The sequence below is a fragment of the Bison bison genome, unplaced genomic scaffold, assembly GCF_000754665.1.
Source record: "Bison bison bison isolate TAMUID 2011002044 unplaced genomic scaffold, Bison_UMD1.0 scf7180017864295, whole genome shotgun sequence".
NCBI lineage: Eukaryota > Metazoa > Chordata > Mammalia > Artiodactyla > Bovidae > Bison > Bison bison.
This window is the reverse complement of record NW_011494867.1, coordinates 885,936-909,572: the sequence shown is the minus strand read 5'-3', so window position 1 is coordinate 909,572 and position 23,637 is coordinate 885,936. Positions and strand designations below refer to the sequence as shown.

General features: G+C 47.3%; 1 protein-coding gene and 2 pseudogenes across 5 annotated transcripts in view; 2 read left to right on the top strand and 1 right to left on the bottom strand.

Annotated features, from left to right (window-relative positions):
* IL34 (interleukin 34) overlaps window positions 1–23,637 on the top strand; it is a 60,909-nt gene that overhangs the window by 32,147 nt on the left and 5,125 nt on the right. For 3 of the 5 annotated variants that reach the window (XM_010850715.1, XM_010850719.1, XM_010850718.1), the window contains exons 2-3: window positions 17,532–17,933; window positions 23,248–23,381. In XM_010850715.1, the coding sequence (XP_010849017.1) occupies window positions 17,906–17,933; window positions 23,248–23,381 (162 nt within the window). In that variant the 5' untranslated portion in view covers window positions 17,532–17,905. Of the gene's footprint in view, window positions 1–17,250; window positions 17,448–17,531; window positions 17,934–23,247; window positions 23,382–23,637 lie in introns of all 5 variants that reach the window. The other 2 variants (XM_010850717.1, XM_010850716.1) reach the window with 1 other exon arrangement.
* Window positions 3,880–4,852, bottom strand: LOC104996564 (annotated as a pseudogene).
* LOC104996457 lies at window positions 6,425–7,476 on the top strand (annotated as a pseudogene).

The window sequence follows — 23,637 nt, the reverse complement described above, 5'->3', positions numbered from 1 at the left end:
GTTTTTCATCTTCCCTTTAGTGGAACACACTCTTCAATGATACTGTTTTCTACTCATTTGTTTACCTGTTTGCCTTCCCTACTGGCCTGCATCTGTCTTACTGGAATCACTACTTGCCAGCTCCCAGCACAGTGCCAGCATGTACTAGGTCCTTGGTGAATGTTGACCGTAAGAGCGGCACGCAGTGCGGCGCGACCCAGCGGCTGGGTCTGCGGACTTCCCTCCGCCTTCTGACAGCAGTGTTCTTCTAGCGCTAGTGCTTTGGTTCCAAGGCATTGCGTCATCTGGATAGCTTTCTCTAAGTGTGGGTTGTGTGCCATTAGTTAATGTTGGATGGTGTAACAGGGTACTTGTATCCTACATTAAATAACATTGAATTTCAGAGTGAGGACATTTCTTTTCAGTTCTTTTTCAACTCTTCTTCTCTAGGACAAGATTTCTCAGTCTCAGAACTATTGACATACGGGGGCTGAAAAATTTTTTGTCATAGGGCGGCTGCCTTGCGCGTGGTAGAATGTTTACAGCAGCCTGGCCTCCACCCATTACTAGGTGCCAATAGCACCCCCCACTCCCACCTGTGACAACCAGAGTTATCTCTAGACATTGCCAAATGTCACCTCCAGGTTGAGAACGACTGCTCTGGGAAAAAGACTCATTCTGGTGCTATTGTATTTCGAACACCTCTACAGCCCTTGCCAGGGAACTCCCTGGAGGTCTAGTGGGCTGGACCAGTGGACTTAGGACTCTGCTTTCACTGCTTAGAGCCCAGTTTCAATACCTGGGGCTGGGAAACTGAGATCTCACAAGCCTCACGGCCAAAAACAAACAAACAGAAATCCTTGCTAATACTTCCTTTCCAAAAAAGAGAGCACTTCCCTAGCTCAGCAGGCGATGCTTTCTCACTTGAACTTACGTTATTTTACTTTCCTTGATGTTAGCTTCTCATTTTGGCGAGTGAGAACTGTTTTTCTCTCAGTGTTAAGTGTTGTGGAGTTTTCTTTATGAATCAATTTAAGTAAAAAGTTGAATGAATATAGAGAAACATACCTCAAATATGTAGATGTGATCCAAATAGTGCTGTGCTAGATACCTGCTTCTAAGGAAACGCTGAGTCATGCATCTTCCTGTTTCACAGCTTCTGTCGGCAGGCAGGTTTTCATGTTTTGCTTCACCTAAGACAATACCCCAGCTTGGGAGATGCCCTAGGGATCTGGTGTAGTCCCAAGCTTCCCAGATGTGCTGACACGGATCATATACATGCAGCACCTATCAGAAGTGTACCGCCCGCTTCAAGCATTTGATCTGTGGACCCAGGAGTGAGTCTCAGTTGATAAAATCATTCAGGTGCTTTGGATCACAAGGGTAAAGGCCGTGCATGTCTGGCTGCCAGCCAATCCTTTTCTGAGAAGCTGGTATTTGAAAACAAATCATACAAGGCTGGAGACTTTCTGATTTAATAGGGATCAGATGTGGGAAGAAAGCACAATATGTCATATTGTGACGTATCGTATTTCATTTCAGACATCTTGGCAGAGCTGCCAAGCTGCTACTGACTCTGCTTGCCTCATGGGAAAAGGCTTGATCAGATGGCAGTGTGAGTGAGAATATCACACTTAGCAACCCTTGATGAATGAGTCTAGACATTAAGCATCAGTGGCTACCAACATCAGAGAAGAGTGGACCTGGCACCACCTGTAGTTGTGACAAAGGATTTAAACTTTGTCTGAGCCAGTCCGCAATGTGCAAAAGCACAGGACGGAGGGACGTGTTGAATTGCACCACGAATGCGCAACCAGAAAGCTAGACCGGGGCACTCTTGGACACGTATCCTGGGTTCTTTTTAATTTTTAAAAACTTATTTGGCTGTGCCGGGTCTTCGTTGCTGCATGTGGGATCGAATTCCCTGACCAGGAATTGAACCCAGGTCCTCTGCAGTAGCAGCTTGGTGTCTTACCCAGTGCACCACCAGGGAAGTTTCTATCCTGGCTCCTTTAGCAGATGGATTGTAAAGGGAAGAATGGAATGGAGGAGAAATCCTGTGGGTTAAAAGAGGATTCAAAGATATATGAATTTTAAAAATGGGCAAAGCTAAAACCTTTACTGTCTAGGGAAGCACGCTTGGTTGATAAAACCAGAAAGAAACCTGACAGATGTTTCTGTAGTAGTCAGGATGGTGGTTACTTTTTGGTAATTGAGATGGGACTCATGGAGAGCCTTCTGGAGTGGCCTACTAGGTTCTATTCCTTGATTTCATGGTAGATATAAGATTTGATTATCTTATAATAATTCATTAAACTATACATTTTTTTCTGTTACTTCTATATTTTATTTTAAAATAGTTTTAAAAAAGCAAGATGTGAGAGGGGACATATGAATACCTATGGCTGCCTCATGTTGAGGTATGGCAGAAACCAACACAATATTGAAAGGCAATTATCCTTCAATTAAAAATACATAAATTTAAAAAAATGCAGGGTGCAAAGGAATATGGGTAAAATGCCACCTTTGTAGGCAAAGAGAGGAAATATGAAAAATATGCTTGTTTTTTAAAAATGTAACCAATGTAAGGATAAACCAAAAACTAATGAAATTGTTTTATCAGGGAGGGAGAAATAAGGGGGGAGAAAGACAGAACTTTCTGAATATGACTTTTATCATTTAGTTTTTACTTTGAAATGATGGCATCACTGACTTGATGGACGTGAGTTTGAGTAAGCTCCGGGAGTTGGTGATAGACAGGGAAGCCTGGCCTGCTGCAGTCCATGGGGTTACAAAGAATTGGACACGACTAAGTGAACTGACTGAACCTGACTTTAATGGATTGAAATACAAAAATTTAAAAATTAATGAACTCAAGGTGATAACTGAAAAATCATCATTAATTGCCTTTGGAAGATGTTAGGCAACTCATTCTGAAAGCTGGTAAGTAAAGACAAAGAATCATGCTTTTTTAAAAGTGTTATAAATATTTATTTGTCAAAATATTTTTTTAAAAAAGTGGAGTAAGACAAGGCTGAATTTCAGCTAATGTTATGCCACAATCACAGGTCACATAAAAAGAACAATAGCAACAACCAAAACCCCAATTGTCCTAGCAATTTCAGAGGATAAGCTTCAGTGTTAGAGTCCAGAGCTAACATAGAAGAGTAAAAGGTTGCTTGCCTCTACATGTCACTTTAAAGGGAAAGGAGATGTTGCAGGTAGACAGGGAGAAGGCTTCAACAGCTAAGGAAAGCAAGATCAGAGGGATTCTACTGTATGGGAGAAATCTACCTAGGGCTGTTCAAAGGCTGAGAAGATAAGGGTCAGGGTGAAAGGCTACAGAGACTGGTATCAGGAGGAAAGAAAAAAGTCAACTTAGAGGAATTAAAAAGAAAACAAAGAGACTTCCCTGGTGGTCCAGTGGTTAAGAATCCGCCTGCCAATGCAGGGGACCCAGGTTCCTTCTGGTCTGGGAAGATTCCACATGCCACCACGGAGCAGCCAAGCCCCTGAGCCACAGCTCCTGAGCCTGTGCTCTGGAGCCCACGAGCCACTATTGAAGTCTGCACTCCAGAGCCCGTGCTCCACAAGAGAAGCCGCTGCAATGAGAAGCCCGCACACCACAACGAAGCGGAGCCCCTGCCCGCCACAACTAGAGAAAACCCACACGGCAACGAAGACCCAGGGCAGCCGAAATAAATAAACAACGAAAAAAGCTTTTTGAAAAAAGAAAACATGGTTGGTCACAAACTCCTCTGTTTACTGAGATATGAAGCAGTGGAACCATGTCAGCAAGGGGGACCATGTGGAGCGCGTTCTCCTATGTGGGACCACAGCGTGAGGATCTGCAGTCTGCAGTTATCCTACCTCCAGTCTTTCAAAGGCTGAGTACCCAGCTCAGTGCGCGTTCTGCTCCCGTTCATACTGGGCCATGTCACAGAGAACTGCATGCTGAAGCCTGAGACAGCTCACTCTCTAGCCCATAACTGTAGCCCTCTCCACCTGTGGGGTGCACAGCACTGCTGCAGGATGCAGGGGGCTCCTGTCCCCTCCATCACAGGAGGAAGTGGTGGCAGTGGCGGCAGCAGTGCCTGAGTTTGGCAACAGGTGTTGTCTGTCGGGATCAGCAGAAGTGGAGCTGAGGCGGCGGGTCACAGCTGTGTTCTGGACTTGAGGGAGATGGGACATGGTCTGCTCTGCGTAGTCGTGTGCAGATGCTGCTGCTGCCAGTACTGCCTCTTGAAAGTGAGCTCGGGAACGCTTACAGTAGTCAAGTGCTCTGTAGGATAGCATCATTGTAATAAATGGATTCCCTGTAGCCCATGGTGTAAGGTGTGTGCACCGCTCCATACTGTTCATTATAACTGCTTGGTAAGTCCGCCACACGACCTGTACAATCTATTGGGCACTCTTTTGACCAGTGCCCCTCTTTCTCACACTGACAGCAGCCACTCCAGTCTCCCATCCCAGGGGCAGTCCAGAGCAGCTGGTGGACAACTGCACATGCATTCTTTTGCCTGGAAACTTCATAGTTTCTCCTGTCAGCCTCCACTGCATCCTCTGCCCACTCCATGTGTACAAAGGCACAATCTTTCACAATGTCATCGTATTTGATGACTGGACCGTACTCCTCAAACTTGGCTGAAGCTTTGCTCTTATCCTTGCTGGCCGCACTCTGATGCTCCCCCACATGCAGCCAGCAGTGGTGCTGGTACTGTGTGGCACCCTCAGCCCTCTGGTCCTCTGCATGCACAAGGCCACGGGTCTTAACGCTCTCACATTCCAGCACCTTCCAACACTGCTCGACGAGTAAGCGGGCCTCCTGCCCTGTGGCCTCCCAGGGCAGGTTTCCAATGAACAATTTCATCATCCTGACAAGAGCCTCCTGGTGGCAATAGCAGTGGCTCCCGCATCAGAGAGAACTCTGCATAATGACGATCGTCGCTCATGGCTTGGTGCCACTGGGTCAAGAGTCAAGCTTTTATCCTGGTTTTTCTACCCAGACCAAATCTTAAGAAAATAGATGAGGAATGAATGTTCTACTTTATAAAAGAATCACAGTAATATATATAGAAGAGAAGATAGAAAGTCACCACCTAAGAAAACAGTGGATCAAGGCTGTCATCCTGAGTATGTGATGAGAGGTAAAATGTTGATGGAAAACTTTATAATGGATGTATCATGGTTAAAGAACATAACATTCGCTTTTTAAAGTGGGACAAACAGACCTTCTGTGTCTCCTGATATAATGCAACACCTCCTATGAAAATGATGCCTGAGCCCAGTTAAGCATCCTGATCTAAATATTATAATTACAGAGATAAATATGTTAAATGACATTACAGGGGTGCAATTATCCAAATCCAGAATGTGGGAAGTCTACAGGACAAGTGACTCAGTTTCTTCAATAAAAACAGAAAGAGAAAAATAAGTTACTATAGATTAAAATGTCTTAAAAGTGTTCAGAACATACCATAAAGCTACAGAAATCAAGACAGAGTGGTTTTTGGCATAAAGATATAAATATAGGGGATTCTCTGGCTCTCCAAGGGTTAGGACTTGATTCTTTCACTGCTGGAGTCAGGTTCAGTCCTAGGTCAGAGAACTAGGATACCACAAGCTGCGTGGCATGACCAAAAAAAAAAAAATATATATATATATAATAGATCAATGGAATAGAATTGAGAATCCAGAAATAAATCCATATCTGCCCATGTATTTATGGTCAACTGAAATATACGAAAGGTGCTGAGACTATTCAGTGGGGAAAGAACCATCTTTTAAAAACGAGGGCTGGGACTGCTGGATAGCAATATGCAAAAGAGTGAAGTTGGGCTCTTGCCTCATACCATATACGAAAACCAATTCCAAATGGATCAAAGACCTAAATGCAAGAGCTAAAACTATAAAAGTCTTAGAATAAAGCATGTATATCTTTGTGCCCTTGGGTTAGATAGACACTTGTTTCTTAGATATGACACCAAAGGCACAAGCAACCAAAAAAAAAAAAAAAGGTAAATTGGGCTTCCTCAAATTTAAAAAGTTTTGTGCCTCAGGAGGCATCGTCAGGAAAGTGATATTAACAAGTGTTTGTGAGATACAGAGAAATCAAAACCCTTATACGTTGCTGGTGGGAATATAAAATGGTATAGCTGTTTTGGAAAGCTGACTGACATTTCCTCAAAAAGTTAACCATGAGTAGCCATATGACCCAACAACTACATTCCTACAAATATACCCAGGAGAACTGAAAACATACACCAACACAAAAACTTGTACACAAGTATTCACAGCAGTATAACTCATAGAAGTAAAAAAAAAAAAGAAAACAACCAAAATGTCCATCAACTGATGAATGGATAAAGAAGATGTGGTTTATCAATACATTTTGGAATATTGTATGACAACGAAAAGGAATGAAGTTACTGGTCCTGGTGGTAAGATGGTGACCACTACTGAGTGCGATGTGGGAAGAGCAGTGAATGAGCCAGAACTGTTCAACCACAAAGAAACTAAGAGGGAAGCAGAGTCTTTCAAGGAGCAAGGAGGTGCATACCATGTCAAGAAAGATTACAGTAATGCTTATAGCTATTATACATAGATATGTTTCCTTAAAAAGGCTAGCTGTTATGGGGGTTGGGCAGTCATCTAGATGATGATCAAAGGGTTCCAGAAAGCTCTTGGAGATGCACAGCAGTGAGTGAGGTTGTATGACAGTTCCACCCAGTGACTTCTATGAGGGGGCAAATACCACCTATCTCTAGGGAATGCCTTGGTGGCACCTTGCAGTTTCTGGAGAGCACTAGAACTTGACGATGAACATGCTCAGGCAAAATAGAAGTTCAGGACTGCTAATGCAGTCACAGAATATGGGAAAACAGCAGGAACAGATTTTGAGAATTGGGATTTTTGGAAGTTTGTTTCCTGATGGACTGTGCCCTAGAATTTGCCCCTGCCTGCCACTGCTTCAGAATCATCAAAGAATATTTAGCAGTCTGAGTGGTTATCCAGAAGCCCAGTATGTGACCAGTAACATTTTGCAAATGGATCCCACCTTTGCAGCTGCTCTGTATGGTGAGGTCTTTGCCTTTATTATGAAGGTTGTATTGAGGTGGTTTGGCTTTTTGTACAGCCTCTTGGGATGGCTCCTGACCATGAGGAGACCTGCATTGTCTGTAGAAATGCCAAAGAGCACACACGAAAAAGGATGGGAATACAACATTTAAAGAAGGAAACTACAAACTAGCATATGAACTGTGCAGAGAAACTCTGGGGATAGACCCAAAAATATAAAAACATAACATACAAATGTTCAAAGCATACAAATGTCCAAAAACATACAAATAGTTCATACAGCTAAAAAAAAACAAACCAAAAACCCAATCAAAAAATGGGCAAAAGACCTACATAGACATTTCTCCAAATAAGATACATAGGTGGGCAATAGACATATGTAAAGATGCTTAACGTCACTAAGTATTAGAGAAACGTAGATCAAAACTGCAATGAGGTATCACTTGACACCTGTCAGAATGGTCATCATTAAAAAGTCTATGAATAACAGATGTTGAAAAAAGTGTAGAATAAAGGGAACCCTCCTACACAGTTGGTGAGAATGTAAATTGGTGTACCGGCTAGAAAAACAGTGTAGAGATTCCTCAAAAAACTGGAAATGGGGACTTCGTTGGTGGTGCACTGGCTAAGAATCCACCTGCCGATTCAGGGGACACAGGTTCTATTCCTGGCCTGGGGAGATCCCCGTGCACCGCAACTATGAGTCTGAGCTGGAGTCTGTGAGCCACCACTACTGAGCCCATGAGCCTAGAACCCACGTTCCACCACAGGAGAAGCCTCCGTGCAGTGCGGCTGGAGAGTAGCCCCCACTCGCCACAACTAGAGAAAACCTGCTTGCAGCAATGAAGACCCAGCACAGCCATAAATAAATGAATAGAATTTTTAAGAAGAAGAAATTAAAAATAGAACTATCATATGATCCAGCAATCCCACTCCTGGGCACATACCCAGAGAAAACTCTAATTCAAAAAGATACATGCACCCCAGTGTTCATAGCAGCACTGTTTACAATAGCCAAAGCATGAAAGCAACCTGAATGTCCATTGACAGATGAATGGATGAGGAAGATATATATATCACATATAGGCTAAAGACTGCAGGTAGGGGAGGAAGACATAGAGTGAACAGGAGATTGCTTGGGAACTTTTGTGTTATATATATATATATATATGTATACAATGGAATTATATATAAAATGATCTATAATGGAATACTACTCAGCCATAAAAATGAAATAATACTATCTTCAGCAACTGGATGGACCTAAAGATTATCATACTAAGTGAAGAAATCAGAAAGAGAAAGACAAATACCATATGATATCACATATATGGGGAATCTAAAATATGATATGAATGAACTTATTTATGAAACAGAAACAGACTCAGTCTCCATGTACTTAGCATAGTTTTGTTTTCTTAGTTGGATGCCCTGTGCCTGTGTGAGAAGGGTGACAGAAGGGAGCCAGACTAAACACTGCAGGTAGGGGAGGGGGAAGTGAAGTTGCTCACTTTCAAAGAGTTGGGTCTGACTCTTTGCGGCCCCATGGACTGTAGCCTAATAGGCTCCTCTGTCCATGGGATTTCCCAGGCAAGGGTACTGGAGTGGATTGCCATTTCCTTCTCCAAGGGATATTCCTGACCCGGGGATCAAACCCAGGTCTCCTGCATTGTAGGCAGATGCTTTACCGTCTGAGGAGGGAGGCAGAGAGTAAACAGGGAGACTGCATGTGAATTTTTGTTTTACTGTTTAAATTTATTAAAAATTTAAGAGAATAAAATGTTTTACCCTTATTTTTTAAAAAATGATTTAAAGTACTGTCTTAGCCTACTCAGGCTGCCGTAATAAAATACCATAGACTGGGTGGCTTAAATAACAGAAATTTATTTTCTCACAGTTCTGGGGATTGAAGTCCAAGACTAGGGTACCAGCATGGTTGGTTTCTGGTGAGGACTCTCCCCTTGGGTTGCAGACAGCCACCTTCTGGATGCGTGCTCATGTGACTGCCTCTTCATGGGTTCATGGAGAGAGAGAGAGAGCAAGCTCTCTGGTGTCTTTTCAGGGCACTAATCCTATCATGAGGGCCCCACCTTCATGATCTCATCCAACCCTGATTACCTCACTAAGATGCATTTCCAAATACCATCACAATGGGGGTTAGAGCATCAGCATAGGAATTTGTGGGGGAGGGGGACACAAACATTCGGTTTACAAGATGAATGAACCCTGAAAATATGCGAAGTGAAGGAAGCCGGTCACAGAGGATCATATAAGATTTTATTTGCATGAAACGTCCAGAATATGCAAATCCACCAACTCCAGGAGCTTACTCAAATTCGTGTCCATTGAGTCCGTGATGCCACCCAACCATCTCATCCTGTCGTCCCCTTCTCCTCCTGCCTTCAATCTTTCCCAGCATCAGGGTCTTTTCCACTGAATCAGTTCTTCGCATCAGGTGGTCAAAGTATTGGAGCTTCAGCTTCAGCATCAGTCCTTCCAATGAATACTCAGAACTGATTTCCTTTAGGAGTGACTGGTTGGACTCCTTGCACACTGCAAGGAGATATATCTTGATATTTTTTAAAAAAAAAGAAAGGAAAAAGACATAGAGACACATCACTCAGTGGGCCAAAATACTGGGCTCTTGATTCAAACAAAGCAACTTTTAAAAAAATTTATTTTAATTGGAGGCTAATTACTTTACAATATTGTGGTGGGTTTTGCCATACATTCACATGAACAAAGCAACTTTTTAAAGTTTTTAACTTTGAATTGTAGGATAATTGCTTTACAATATTGTGTTAGTTTCTGCCATATATCAACATGAATCAGGCATAGGTGTACCTATATCCCACCCCTCCAGGTGGTCACAGAGCATTGGATTTGAGCTCCCTGTGTCATACAGCAAAGTCTTGCTGGCTTTCTATTTTACATATGGTAATATATACATGTTTCAGTATTATAAAGCAACTTCTAAAAAGACATTTTTTAAATAGCTAAGGAAAGCTGAATATGGATTCTTTTTTAAAATTGATCTTTTTATTGAGGTAACATTGACATATGAGTGTATGTTTCATGTGTGCAACGTTATATTTCTACTTCTATATACACCACAGCCTGCTCACCACCAAAAATCGAGTTTCACTCCATCACCAGTTGCCAGCCATACAGTTACACCATATGTCAATCATTTTGCCCTTCTCACCCTCTCCCCTCTGGTAACCACGACTCTGTTTTCTGTATCTACATGTTTGGTTTGGTTTGGTTTGGTTTCTCCACTTGTTTTTTAAACTCAACGTGAGCAAAATCATATAGTGTATTTCTCTGACTTATTTCATTTAGCATGATGCCCTGAAGGTGCATTTATGTTGTCACGATGGCAAGATTTTATTTTTTAAATTTTTTGGCTGTGTTTTCAGGCTTGCAGAATGTTAGTTCCCTGACCAGAGATTGAACCCATGTCCCCTGCAGTGGAAGCACAGAGTCCCAACGACTGGACCACCAGGGAATTCCCCAAGATTTAATGGCTGAGTAGTATTCCATTATATATATATATATGCCACATTTTCTTTATCCATTCATCCATGGATAGTCACTTAGGTTATTTCCGTATCTTGGCTATTTAAAAATAATGGTGTGATGGACATAGGGGTGTATGTATCTTTTCAAAGTCATGTTTTCATATTCTTTGGATAAATACCCAGAAGTGAAATAGTTAGGTCATGTGGTAGTTCTGTTCTTAATATTTTGAGAAACCTCTCTACTGTTTCCCATACTGGCTGTACTAGTTTACAATTCCATTAACAGTATATGAGGGTTTTTTTCCACAACCTCCCCAAGGCTTGTTATTTCTTGCCTACTTGATGATAGCAGTTCTGACAGGTGTGAGATGGTATCTTACTGTGGTTTTGATATCTTTTCATGTGTCTGTTGGCCATCTGTACGTCTTCCTTGAAAAAATGTCTATTCAGCTCCTCTGCCCAATTGTTTTTTTTTTTAATTCTGGCTGCACTGGGCAGCATGCAGAGTTTTTGTCCCCCTACTAGGGAGCAACCCCACTGCCCATGTAATGGAAGTGCAGAGCCCTCATGACTGAGCAGCCAGGGAGGTCCCATCCTCTGCCTAGTTTTTAATCAGGTTGTTTAACTGTTGTTCAGTCATATGCATTCTTTGTAATAAATATTAACCCCTTAGTGGATATGCAATTTACAAACATCTTCTCCCATTCGGCAAGTTGTCTTTTTATTTTGTTGGTGGTTTCATTTGCTGTGTGGAAGCTTTTTAGTTTGGCACAGTGCCATTTGTTTATTTTTTGCTTTTATTTCCCTTGCCTGGGGAGACATATCTAGAAGATATTGTTAAGACTGTTTTCAAAGAGTATACTGACAGGACTTACCTGGTGGTACAGTGGTTAAGAATCTGAGTTCCAGTGTAGGAGACTCAGGTCCAACCCTGGTCAGGGAACGAAGATCCCACCTGCCATGGGGCAGCTAAGTCTGCTCACTGTGACCACTGAGCCCGCTGTAACAAAAGATCCAGCCTGCTGCAGTGAGATCCCATGTGCCACAACTGAGATCCGATGCAGCCAAATAAATAAATAGATTAAAATATATATATATATATATATATATACTACCTATGGTTTCTTCTAGGAGTTTTATGGTTTCAGATCTTACATTCAAATCTTTAATCCATTTTGGGCTGACTTTTGTGAATGGTGTGAAATAGTAGTGTAGTTTCTCTCTCTCTCTCTTTTTTTTTTTTTTTTGCATGTGGCTGTCCAGTTTTCCCAGATCTATTTATTTATTTCTTTTAAAAAAATTTATTTATTTGGCTGCGTTGGGTCTTAGTTGCGGGCACGTGGGATCTTTCATTGTGGCACTCAGGCTTAGTTGCCGCATGTGGGAGCTTAGTTCCCCAACCAGGGATCAAACCCGAGTCTCCTGCACTGCAGGAGATTCCTGACCACTGGATCACCAGGGAAGTCCCCTCAGCTCCATTTATTGAAGAGACTATCCTTTATTGTATGTTCTTTGCACCTTTGTAGTAAATTAACTGTGGGGTTTATACATGTGCATTTACTTGAACATGGATTCTGTGTTAGATGGTAAGCGACTGTGCGTGCATGATAAGTAGCTTCAGTTGTGTCTGACTCTTTGTCACCTGATGGACTGTAGCCCATCAGGCTCCTCTGTCCATGGGATTCTGCAGGCAAGAATATTTGGAGTTGGTTGCATGCCCTCCTCCAGGGGATCTTCCTGACTCAGGGATCAGACCTGTGTCTCTCATGTCTCCAGCACTGGCAGCCAGGTTCTTTATCAGGAGCATCACCTGGGAAGCCCAGTATAAGAGATTACTGGTTTGGAAATGTGCAATAATAGTAGTTTTTTTTAATCTTAACATACTGGTAAAATGGCATGTCAAGGATTTGTTTTAAAATACTCTAGGGCAAAATTTAGAGGATGGGTGAAATGGGAATGACAGAGTATTGATAATTTTAGAAGCTGAATAATGGCTATATGGGGCTTCCCTGGTGGCTCAGTTGGTAAAGAAGCCTCCTGCAATGCGGGAGGCCTGAGTTTGATTCCTGGGTTGGGAAGATCCCCTGGAGAAGCGAAAGGCTACCCACTCCAGTATTCTGGCCTGGAGAATTCCATGGACAGAGGAGCCTGGCAGGCTACAGTCCATGGAGTCTCAAAGAGTCAGACATGACTGAGCGACTTTCACAATGGCTGTATGAGGGTCCATTATACTATTCTATTCTACCTTGTTTGGTTTGTTTAACAATGCTGTAATACTGTTTCAAAAACTACATCAAATATAGCACAGGGACAAAAGTATTGATTAGGACAGAATTCCAGAGATTCATCTTCCAATAGAAGATTCTGAGCTGGGCCCTAGGGCAGTGAAAGCACAGCCTTCTGGGTTCATTCAGAGGAGAGGAACCACGGGAACCACTCCCAGAAGACGCTTTGGATTCGACTTGATGGGGTTTTTACAGAACATTCGCAGAGATGATGCACTTCCAGACTTTATCAATTGTCTTTTGTTGTGTAACAAACTACCCCCAAGCTTAGTGGTTGAAAATAAACAAACATTGACTATTTCTCACGATTCTGTGGGGTGGCTACTATTCTGGGCTGACTTGACTGGGGCCAAATGGACTAGTTTAGGATGGTCTCATTCAGATGCCTGGGGCCTCCTGTAGGAAGCTAACCTGTAATTGTTTACATGATGTGAGGCCCTCCAGCAGCAAGAGAGGACAAGCCCGAAGCCCAGGCACATCCCACTGATCAGAGCAAGTCACATGGCCCAGCACAGACCAAAGCAGGTAGAAATAGAGCCTCCCTTGCAGATGGGACTTGTAGTTACTGAACGGGGAATGGGAGCCAAGGGGCCAGGCAGGGTCTGACTCAGCCCACATCTCTGGATGGCACTGACTACTCAGATGTGGCCAAGAGTGGATCCTGTGTAATTCATGCGCCCTGGTTCTAGAACCCTCACTCCACGGGTAGAGCAGAGGTGGTGGATAAAATATTACTCAGAAATATAAACCCTGGGCTAACAGAAGAAAATTATTCCTGTTTCTGCTTTTGTTTATCTTTTTTTTTTTTCCCCCGTGGCCTAAACTCAGTCATGTTTTTCTTCTTCCTCCTTAAATTGAGCATGTGTGACTCACTGCTCAGGACTGCTAGTTGCTGTGATGTCCCTCCCCACATTCTCAAGGGGCAAAGTGGCTTGATTCACAGGAGGAGGTGGGGATGGGTATTAGTCTTGGGACGGCTCCCTGCGCCAGCCCTGTTTCTTCATATCTAGATGAGGGGGTTGCATGGCATGTCTCTGAGGCGCTTGTGGCCCTGCCCTGCCTACAGAGGTGCGGCAGGTGGTCCAGTGCTCCATGCCCTGGGTCTTAGGTCAGGCCTGGCCTCTTTGGGAAGAAGGATGCTCTGTGTTGGTGTAATAGACCTGTTGCAAAAGTGGCCCTAATTCTTCACACGCACCCCCATTCATATCTTGTTCTGCTTTTAAATTGAAGTACAGTTGATTTACAATGTTGTGTTACTCTCGGGTACACAGCAGAGTGATTCAGTCACACATATGGGGAAAGGACAGACTACCCCCTCCAGGGTTCTGGCCTGGAGGATTCCACGGACTGTAAGAGCCGGACGCGGCTGAGCGCCTTTCACTCTCACCTGCTCATCTTCTCCTCTGTCTGAGGCACTGTCTGTTGACTTCCCCCCAATGAGCGTGTGGCTACCTGTCACTGCCTCCCTCCCCTCCCCACACACACGCACCCTCCCCTGGCCTTTTGTCCTTCCACGATCCATAAGTCATGGTTCTGTTCAATTAGCATTCACTTTTGACTTGCTACTGTGACTTTGAAAATGCTGCTACTGCTAAGTCACTTCAGTCGTGTCCGACTCTGTGCGACCCCATAGACGGCAGCCCATCAGGCTCTTCCGTCCCTGGGAATTTCCAGGCAAGAACACTGGAGTGGGTTGCCATTTCCTTCTCCAACTTGAAAATGTTATTTGTTATTGAACTGTGTAAAATAATACTCCAGCTTTTGCTTTCTTGTCCAAGTTCTCTCTGCACCAGGTTCCACAGGACTGTTCTAAGCCCTACTCTTGCCTGGAAAATCCCATGGATGGAGGAGCCTGGTAGGCTGCAGTCCATGGGGTCGCTATGAGTCAGACACGACTGAGTGACTTTACTTTCACTTTTCACTTTCATGCATTGGAGAAGGAAATGGCAACCCACTCCAGTGTTCTTGCCTGGAGAATCCCAGGGACGGGGGAGCCTGATGGGCTGCCGTCTGTGGGATCGCACAGAGTCGGACATGACTGAAGCGACTTAGCAGCAGCAGCAGCAGAGTGGGGCTGGGGAGGCAGAGGCGATTCTCAACTCCTCCCTGCCCTCTTCCTCACCAGAGAGAGGCAGACGGACAGACAGACACCCCTGAGCCTTCCCAGGGTTCAGCAAGGCTACTCTCTTAGATCATTTCCTCTGTGCTGCCCTCCCCCTCCCAGAGAAGGGTCCAGCTTCTGTGTCATCAGGCAGCCCCCGCTTTGCGCCTTCCTTGGCTTCCACACATCTCTCCCATTCCCGTGGGTGGCACCCAGGGTCAGGGCTCTGTGGTGTGGCCTGAAGATGACCATGACCCCTTCTCTCACTTTCTCAGCTTCTCTGTACCAGTCTGGTGGTCCAGGGTGCATGGAAGAAGCCTTTCTGAGAGATATCTTAGTGAGGAGCTGGCCGGGAGAGTTTTGGGGCGTGGATGGCGTGCAGAGGCAGATTCTGGTGTGTGTGTAGGAGGTCCAGATCCGTGGATGTTCCGGTGGTGGGAGCAGGACAGGAGCAGGAAGCGCTGTCCAGGTCCCGGTGTACAGGGCGCAGGGCTGAGGTATCTGAAGGGCTGCGGGACCGCCAGGTTACAGCGCGGGCCTGCAGAAATGGAAGTTCCATCCACACCAAAACCTGTCCACGTCAAAAACTGGAAACAAGCCAGCGGCCTTTCAACTGGTGAATAGAGTCTACACAGTGGAGTACTACTCAGCAAGGAAAGGGAACAAATGACCAACACAGGCAGCATCCTGGCTAAACCCCAGAAGGCAGTCTGCTAAGGGAAAGGACAGAAGACTGCACTCTACGATTGTATTTACAAGGTGTTCTGTAAACAAAACTGCTGGTTGAATGAGCAGGGGTGGTTCATTCCCACCCTGGGGCCAGGGCGGGAGGACTGGTTGACTGCAGGCTGGCAGGAGGGAACGTTCTGGGTGGATGGAGGTGTTTTACATCTTGATTATTGTTGTGGCTATGTGGCTGTGTGCATTTGTCAAAATCCATAGAATTGTATGCTAGGAAAAGGTGAATTTTGCTATGGGTAGTTATTACCTCAGTAAACCTAAATAAAGCAAACACAATGACCACAAAAATTTTCAGCCAGGTCAGTGTTTGTGGTAATGCTGTAGCAGCAGGAAGGTTACCAGTGTGGGTCGCAGGAGGAGGAAGTTCAGGGGCGTTCTCACACAAGGGGTGAACAGATGCCTATGTTCTCTCGTGAGGCCCTGCCTGTCTGCTGGGAAGCTCCACGGGTGAGAGTCAGCCCATCCATCATTCTGTGGAGGAGCCATGGATGTCGCAATGGAGAAGACCCCCAGATCATACCTACTCTCCCCTCATGCCAACCACCTGTGGCCATTCCAGAGGGAGAGAGAAAGACAATGGAACAGAACTGAATCAGAGGCTGAATTTCAGAGCCGGCTCTGTCACTTGCCAACTCAGCGTCTTAGAGCCTCAGTTTCCTCATCTGCAAAATGGGTACAACAACCCATGCCTCACAGAGCCGGATGAGGGATAAATGATGGTGACTGTATGAAAGCGCCGAGCCCCATGCCCAGCTGGAACTCATTAGCCGGCTGTGGTTGAATTCCAGTTGCTCTTCTTACAAGCTGTGTGGTCTTGGACAAGTGTCTTAACCTTTCTGGGTTTGAGTTCCTCATTGATAAAATGAAGTTTTATGGCCCCAAAAGGTTGTTGTGAGGATTTAATGATTACAAAGGCCTTAGCTGTGGGCCTACCAGATAGTGAACACTCAGAAAAAGTCACAGCATTTTTATAATAGGGTTGCCAAATTTAGCAAATGAAGATACAGGATTCCCAGTTAATTTGGAATTTCAGATAAACAGTGAATATTTTTGTAGTATAAGTATGTCCCATGCAATATTTGGGATATACTTATACTAAAAAAAGTATTCATATGTGATGTGCTGTGCTTTAGTCTTTCAGCTGTGTCTGACTCTTTGCCACCTGATGGACTGTAGCCCGCCAGGCCCCTCTGTCCATGGGGCTTCTCCAGGCAAGAATACTGGAGTGGGTTGCCATGCCCTCCTCCTGGGGATCTTCCCAATCCAGTAATCAAACCAGGGTCTCCTGCATTGCAGGTGGATTCTTTACCAGTTGAGCTAACAGGGAAGCCCCATTCATGACATAATTATACTAAAAAAAAATTTGTGTCATTTATCTGAAATTCAGATTTAACTGGGTACTCCATACTTGGGGAGGCAGATTTGGAATGTGAGAATGGAACTAAGGCTGAAAGTGAGTAAAGTGGTGAATGATCTGCTTTAAAAAAAAAAAAAATCTCCCTGCAGTCCAAGTCATTCATCTAGTTTATCTATGATCTCCCCTCAGGAAGCTCTCTGGGTTTAACCCACACAGCCCATTCATTCCTTGGTCCTGCTTTGGTTTTGGCCCCGGGCTGTCTGCCTGTATCCTTTGAACTCGCCCCTGGACTGAGGCTGCCCTGTGGATGCCCTGTGGTCCTGCGTCTGAGCGGTGCACCTCTGGCCTTCCTGTGGGCCCAGCCGCCCGTGGCTGCTGCCTGCACGGTAGGCTCTGTGTGCCTGTGGCCGGGGGCTGAGTGGCAGCACCACGCTTACATAATCGGTTTTTCTCCTCCTTTCTCTTTCCAGAGCCAGGTTTCACACTGAGCAGCTGCAGACGGAGAAATCAGAGAAAGCACAAGCCAGCCATAGATTCCGAGGCCTGCAGTGGACTCTGTCCTCCCACTCTGAAGAAAGACCCCGAGGCAGCCGTCTCAGGCCAGGTCTTGCTGCCATGGGGCCCACGGCCGCCGCCCCCTGGCTGCTGCCTGCACTGTCAGGCAGATAAGGGGGAGCCCTGCCCGGGGCACCTGCGCCCCGCCCGGCCACTCCCCCGAGGCCAGCCCTTCCTCACTCCCGGCTCCCTCTGCTGACCGGGGCCATGCAGGCCCTCCTCTGGCCTCTGTGAGCAGACACACCTCTGGGGACACGCGTCAGTGCTCTGCAAGACCCAGCGCACCACCATGCCCCAGGGACTCGCCTGGCTGCGCTGTGAGTACCCAGCGGGGCTGGGGGTGGTCCGTGGGGACTGCCCGGGGAGGCCTTGGCCCGCAGCCGGGCTCTGCTGTAACCACAGCAACCAGGGCATTCTTCCTGGGGAGAAGTTGAGATGCTTCCCAGCTTAATGGCAGGCACCCTCAGGGACTCCCATGCTGTCTGCCCTGTCTCCAGCTCAGACAGGCATGGTGGCTGTGAGCCTTGGAGTGAGTGGGCACAGTCAGTGGGTCATGGGGACAGGGCAGGCACTGGGGGTGGGAGGCAGGGTCTCACCTGCCCAGGCTCACTGGTGCTGGGAAGTACGGTGGAGAGATCTCTGGCTTCCCTCGGGGTGGCCAGTCCTGGGTGGGGGCTTATGAAATTGTTTGGGCCCCGAGACACATGAGAGGAGTGCAGGCTGTTCCCTCTGTCTCTCCCTCCGTAAAGAGCTACATCAAAAGGCAGGAAGAGAACAGTGTTGTTGGGAAAAAAAAAAATAGTTGAAATGAGGACAGAAAAGAAAAAGAATCTAGAAGCCTCTCGAGCCTGCTGGTGGGAGGCCAGACCAAGCTCCCTTCAGACTCCAGGATTCAATTTAATTGACTCAAATTCAACATATTTTTTCTGGTGCCACCCACGTGCCCACTGGAGAGGCACTGCCATGGTGACAAGGACCTGGGCTATCTCATGCGTCTCTAATACCTGGCATGGAGTTAGGTGCTGGGAACCCTGTGCTGTTTACATGAGGTCTGGGGTCTGATCCTCCGAGGGATGCGCTGAGGAGCTGGGTCCTCCCCGGCCCTTGCAGAGGGCACTGCAACGGGTCAGGATGTTCAGAATGGGTGGGAGGGCCCAGACTTGGTGTTCTGGAATTTTCCAAGTCTTGAGGGGCAGGGGGAACAGGAGAAACAGCAGAGCGAGGTGCCACTTGGAATGGTCTCAGAGGTGGGTGGGCCTGCATCCATAGTTCTGGGGAGGTGAGGACAGTGCTCCTTCCAGGGAGGGGGAACAGTGTGAGCAAACCTCAGCAGGGGGAGTGAGAGGCCAGGCTGGACATCAGTTTGGGCTCGGGTGGCTGAGGCCGTGGAAGCCAGGGTGAAGGGCAACTGACTGATGAGATAGCAGGGAGCCCTGGAGGATGCGTGGTCTGGGGTGGGGGCTGGGATTGGGAGTCCCTCTGCTTTGGGGAGAGTCTCTATTCCAGCCTTCCGGGCAGGAGGTGATGAAGGTCCCTTCTGAAGATGGAGGTGAAAATGAAGAGTCCTGGCAGATGGGCACGGTGCATGAGGCGGAGCGCAGGGGTGGCGGCCCGGCTGTGGTGGGGGGCTGCGGATCAGGAGCTCAGGAGGGACTGGGTGCTGGAGAAGTAGCAGCTGCCCCAAAGAATTGCCGCAAACTTGGCTAAACAGCAGAAATGCACTCTGTCACAGTTTGGGAGGTCAGAGGTCTGAAATCAAGCTGTCAGAGCTCTGCTCCTTCCGAAGGCTCTGGTGGAGGGTCCTTGCTGCCTCTTGCAGCCTCTGGCGGCTCCTGGTGTTCCTTGACTTGCGCCTGCATTGCCCCAGGCTGTCCTGCTCTGTGAGGCCACTCGAAGGGTCTTGCCCTACACGTCTCTGTGTCCTTTCCTCGTCCTAAAAGGACACAGTCATGGGCGTTAGGGCCTACCCTAAATTCAGGATGAGTTCACCTGGAGATTCTTAACAACAGTTGCAGAGACCCTGCTCTTGGAAGGCAGATAGGCAGTGAGGCTGCGGCTCTGCTGTCCCTGCCTGCTCACCTGTGTGCTGCCCTGTTTTTCAGAGCTGAGGCAGCAGGAAAGGAGCTTAACATTGGAAATGGTAGTTGGGCTGCAGGGTTGAAGGAAGTCAAGTCTGGAAGAAGACAAGTCATCTGGGCAGGGTTTCCGGGGGGCCCCCACAGCTGCCAGTCTGGGAAGCATGGGGGCTCCGCAAGTCCCTGCTGCATGCCTCATTGCCAGGCCCTGAAGGCTCCAGACTGGGACTCGGATGAGGGCAGGGGTGTGCCACTTGGGGGTGGAGTGGGCAGCCAGAGGGTGCCAGCCACATTGGAAAGAAAATTCAGTGTGGACAGACACACTGATTGTGAAAGAAAAGACAGAAATTTGGATTTTTATGTGGCATCTCTGTGAACCAGAGTGTGGCCCCGAGGATACCAATCTGTGTCCTGTCACTTTCTGTCAAGCACAGTCGCCAGACCAGCAGCATCAGCTTGACTTCGGAATCTGTTAGAAATGTCGATTCTCTGCCCCCCCACCCCACCGCCTACCTGCTGAATCAGATACTGTGGGTGGGGCCTGGCACTCTGGGCCTTTACCAGCTTCTGCCGGAGAAGGCAATGGCACCCCACTCCAGTACTCTTGCCTGGAAAATCCCATGGACGGAGGAGCCTGGTAGGCTGCAGTCCATGGGGTCGCCAAGAGTCGGACACGACTGAGCGACTTCACTTTCACTTTTCACTTTCATGCATTGGAGAAGGAAATGGCAACCCACTTCAGTGTTCTTGCCTGGAAAATCCCAGGGACGGGGGAGCCTACTGGGCTGCCGTCTGTGGGGTCACACAGAGTCAGACACGACTGAAGCGACTTAGCAGCAGCAGCAGCGGCAGGAGACCCAGATGCCTGCTCCCAGTTCCCTAAAGTGCTGAGTAACATGACCTTGCTGGGGTTCAGAGCACTGAGCATCCACACACTGGGAGCTGCCTTGTCTGCTCAAGACAGTGAGTGAATTGGACAGATGGTGCTAGAGACAGAGGCTGGTTCAGGCGGGGGAGACCCTGGGGAGGGAAGGAGTCTTGGGCTTACAGTGGGAGAGGACGCCCAGGGCAGGGGCAATGTGTGGGCCAAAACCTCAAGGCAGGAGTGATCTTGACAGGCAGGAGCACCCAGCTGAGGGGGCAAATGATGTAGAGACAAGGTAGGGAGCAAGCGGAAACACTGGTTTGTCTGTTCCTTGGTCTAAATATTGGTTCAAGAACATGGAAAGGGAGAGAGAGACAGAAAGTGCCAGATGGATTACAAATTTGCAAGTCTGTGGAAAGCGTGAGGTCAGACTTCTACGACGGGAAGAGCTGGTGGGCTGCAGCCCATAAGGGGCATAGGCTTGAGCAGACCTGAGTTCCTGGACTGGCAGGGACACAGCATTGAGCAGGCGCAGGTGGGGGTTGCGGGGGGCAGGGGGCTGGGGCGGACAGTGAGGCCCGCAGCTCAGGCCCAGGAGTGTGTAGGAACAGAAGGGTTCCCAAGTGCCAGGGAGGTGAGTGGGGAAAGTCCAGTCAGTAATTCCTGCTTACAACCAAGAGGTGACTCAGCCTGCCTGGCTAATTTGGGGGGAAAGAAAGAAAGAAAAGGAAAAATCACTGCTTTTGACTATAACAATAATAGATAGTAATTGTAGAATAGACCCTACAACATATAAAGAACATAACAATATCCCATAGAGGTTTGGTGCATTTCTTTCTGTTGCATTTTTCTATGTACGCACACACACACATATATAGTTAACGAATTCAAGTAATGCTTTATACTCAACGTCATGCTTTTTAAACTTCACTCAGAGGTTAAAGCGGAGAAGGCAATGGCACCCCACTTCAGTACTCTTGCCTGGAAAATCCCATGGATGGAGGAGCCTGGTGGGCTGCAATCCATGGGGTCGATAAGTAGTCGGACACGACTGAGTGACTTCGCTTTCACTTTTCACTTTCATGCACTGGAGAAGGAAATGGCAACCCACTCCAGTGTTCTTGCCTGGAGAATCCCATGGGCAGAGGAGCCTGGTGGGCTATAGTCCATGGGGTCACAAAGAGTCAGACACGACTGAGCGACTTCACTTCACTTCACTTAAGCATATCAAAAGTATTTTTCTTGTCATGAAAGCATATCGTAAGTATTCTTTAACAATGTGATTTTTATTGACTGCATTCATTATTAATGAACATCCAGGGCACTTATAGATGTTCTCTATTATAAAATAATACTGCAGTGGAAGTCTATGTGTCTCTCTTTTGTTTTCCTTCACATTTATTCCTAGAGATGAGTTTAATGGGTCAAAGTGTATGGACAGTTTTAAAGTTTAGTGGGTTGAAATGTGAACATTTTAAAGTCCATTAATAACAAGAACTGCCAAAGTGCTTTACAAGATGAGAGCATTTGCCTCACTACTTCACCAGCACTTTAATAATTTTGTCCTATTAAAATAAAGCAACAGCAACAACAACAAAAAAAACTCATTTTCTATTTGGTAGGTGAAACATGGATCTGATTGTTTTAGTGTGAATTTATTAATGAGGTTCATTTTCAGATATGTCCCTTGCATATCCATATTTTGTTCTTTCTGCTCTGATCCATTGAACTCTTGTTCTTATTTGTTGCAAATTCTCTCAGATATATTTTCTAAGTCTATTCAGTTATGCAGAAATCACAGTTTTTAAAGTCACAGTGACCCACAGTGGTGAAGGCGGGTAATGTTCGGATTGTTTGTATGGAAAGAGAAACAGCCTGAGTGAGGCTCAGTCAGCATCCTAGAAGGACCACACGGGAAGGGCCGCTACACACCTGCCGGTACCAACACCTGAGAGGCATGTCAGAGTCAGACAGAGCAGGGAAGACAATGGCGCGGGTCGCCCTGGAGTCACTGGGAGAGTTCTGACTAGAACCCACAGTTCCAGAGTCTCTACGTGGAAAATGCAGCAAAAGGCTTTGAAAACTCCTTGGCTCCAGACAAGGGGCAGAGGTTGCCCTGGAAAGGAGGGTGCCTGCCCCCAGAGCAGGAGTAGGCAGGAGGCTGGAGACCAACCCCAGGGCGTAGATCTGGGGGCTCTGCCAGGCTGAGGTGGGACTGGCTGCGCTGGACGGCATGTGCTTGTCTGAGTTGCCCTGGAGCCCCGGCCCCAGGGAAAGGCTTCCCAGTGCTAGGACGGCCTCCTGGGGGCCCAGCGCCCCCACCCTGGCCTGTGAGGACATGTCCCCTCGTAAAGGGAGGCGCTAGCTCGCTCTGCACACAGCTGCGTGAAGGGAGGCGCGGGCTCGCTCTGCACACAGCTGCCTGAAGGGAGGCGCGGGCTCGCTCTGCACACAGCTGCCTGAAGGGAGGCGCGGGCTCGCTCTGCACACAGCTGCCTGAAGGGAGGCACGTGCTCATGGCACACAGCTGCGTGAAGGGAGGCGCGGGCTCGCTCTGCACACAGCTGCCTGAAGGGAGGCACGTGGTCATGGCACACAGCTGCGTGAAGGGAGGCGCGTGCTCACGGCACACCCTCAGGAGCGGTGTGAAGCAGCAGGTGCTCACGTGTTCTTGCTGGGTGCGGCCCGCAGATCTTGGGATCCTCCTCGGCATGGCCTTGGGAAATGAGGGCTTGGAGCCGTGGCCCTTGACCCGGAGCGACGAGTGCGCCATCACTGGATTCCTGCGGGACAAGCTGCAGTACCGGAACCGCCTTCAGTACATGGTACGCACGGGCCCTCGCCGTGTCCTCTGCCCGAGCCCGCCTGGCCCCCGGCCTCTCGCACACACCCTGGGCCCCGGCTGCACTGCCTGTCCCTGCTCCTGCCAGCCGTCCGCAGACCCTCCCCGCCTCTCATCTGACCCTTGATCCCACCTCCACGTGGCCCTCTCCAGGGGAGAAGGGATTGCAGGAAACCTCGGGGGAATCCCAGACACGTATTATTAACAAGGGTGATAAGGACCTGGAAATTATAACGTTT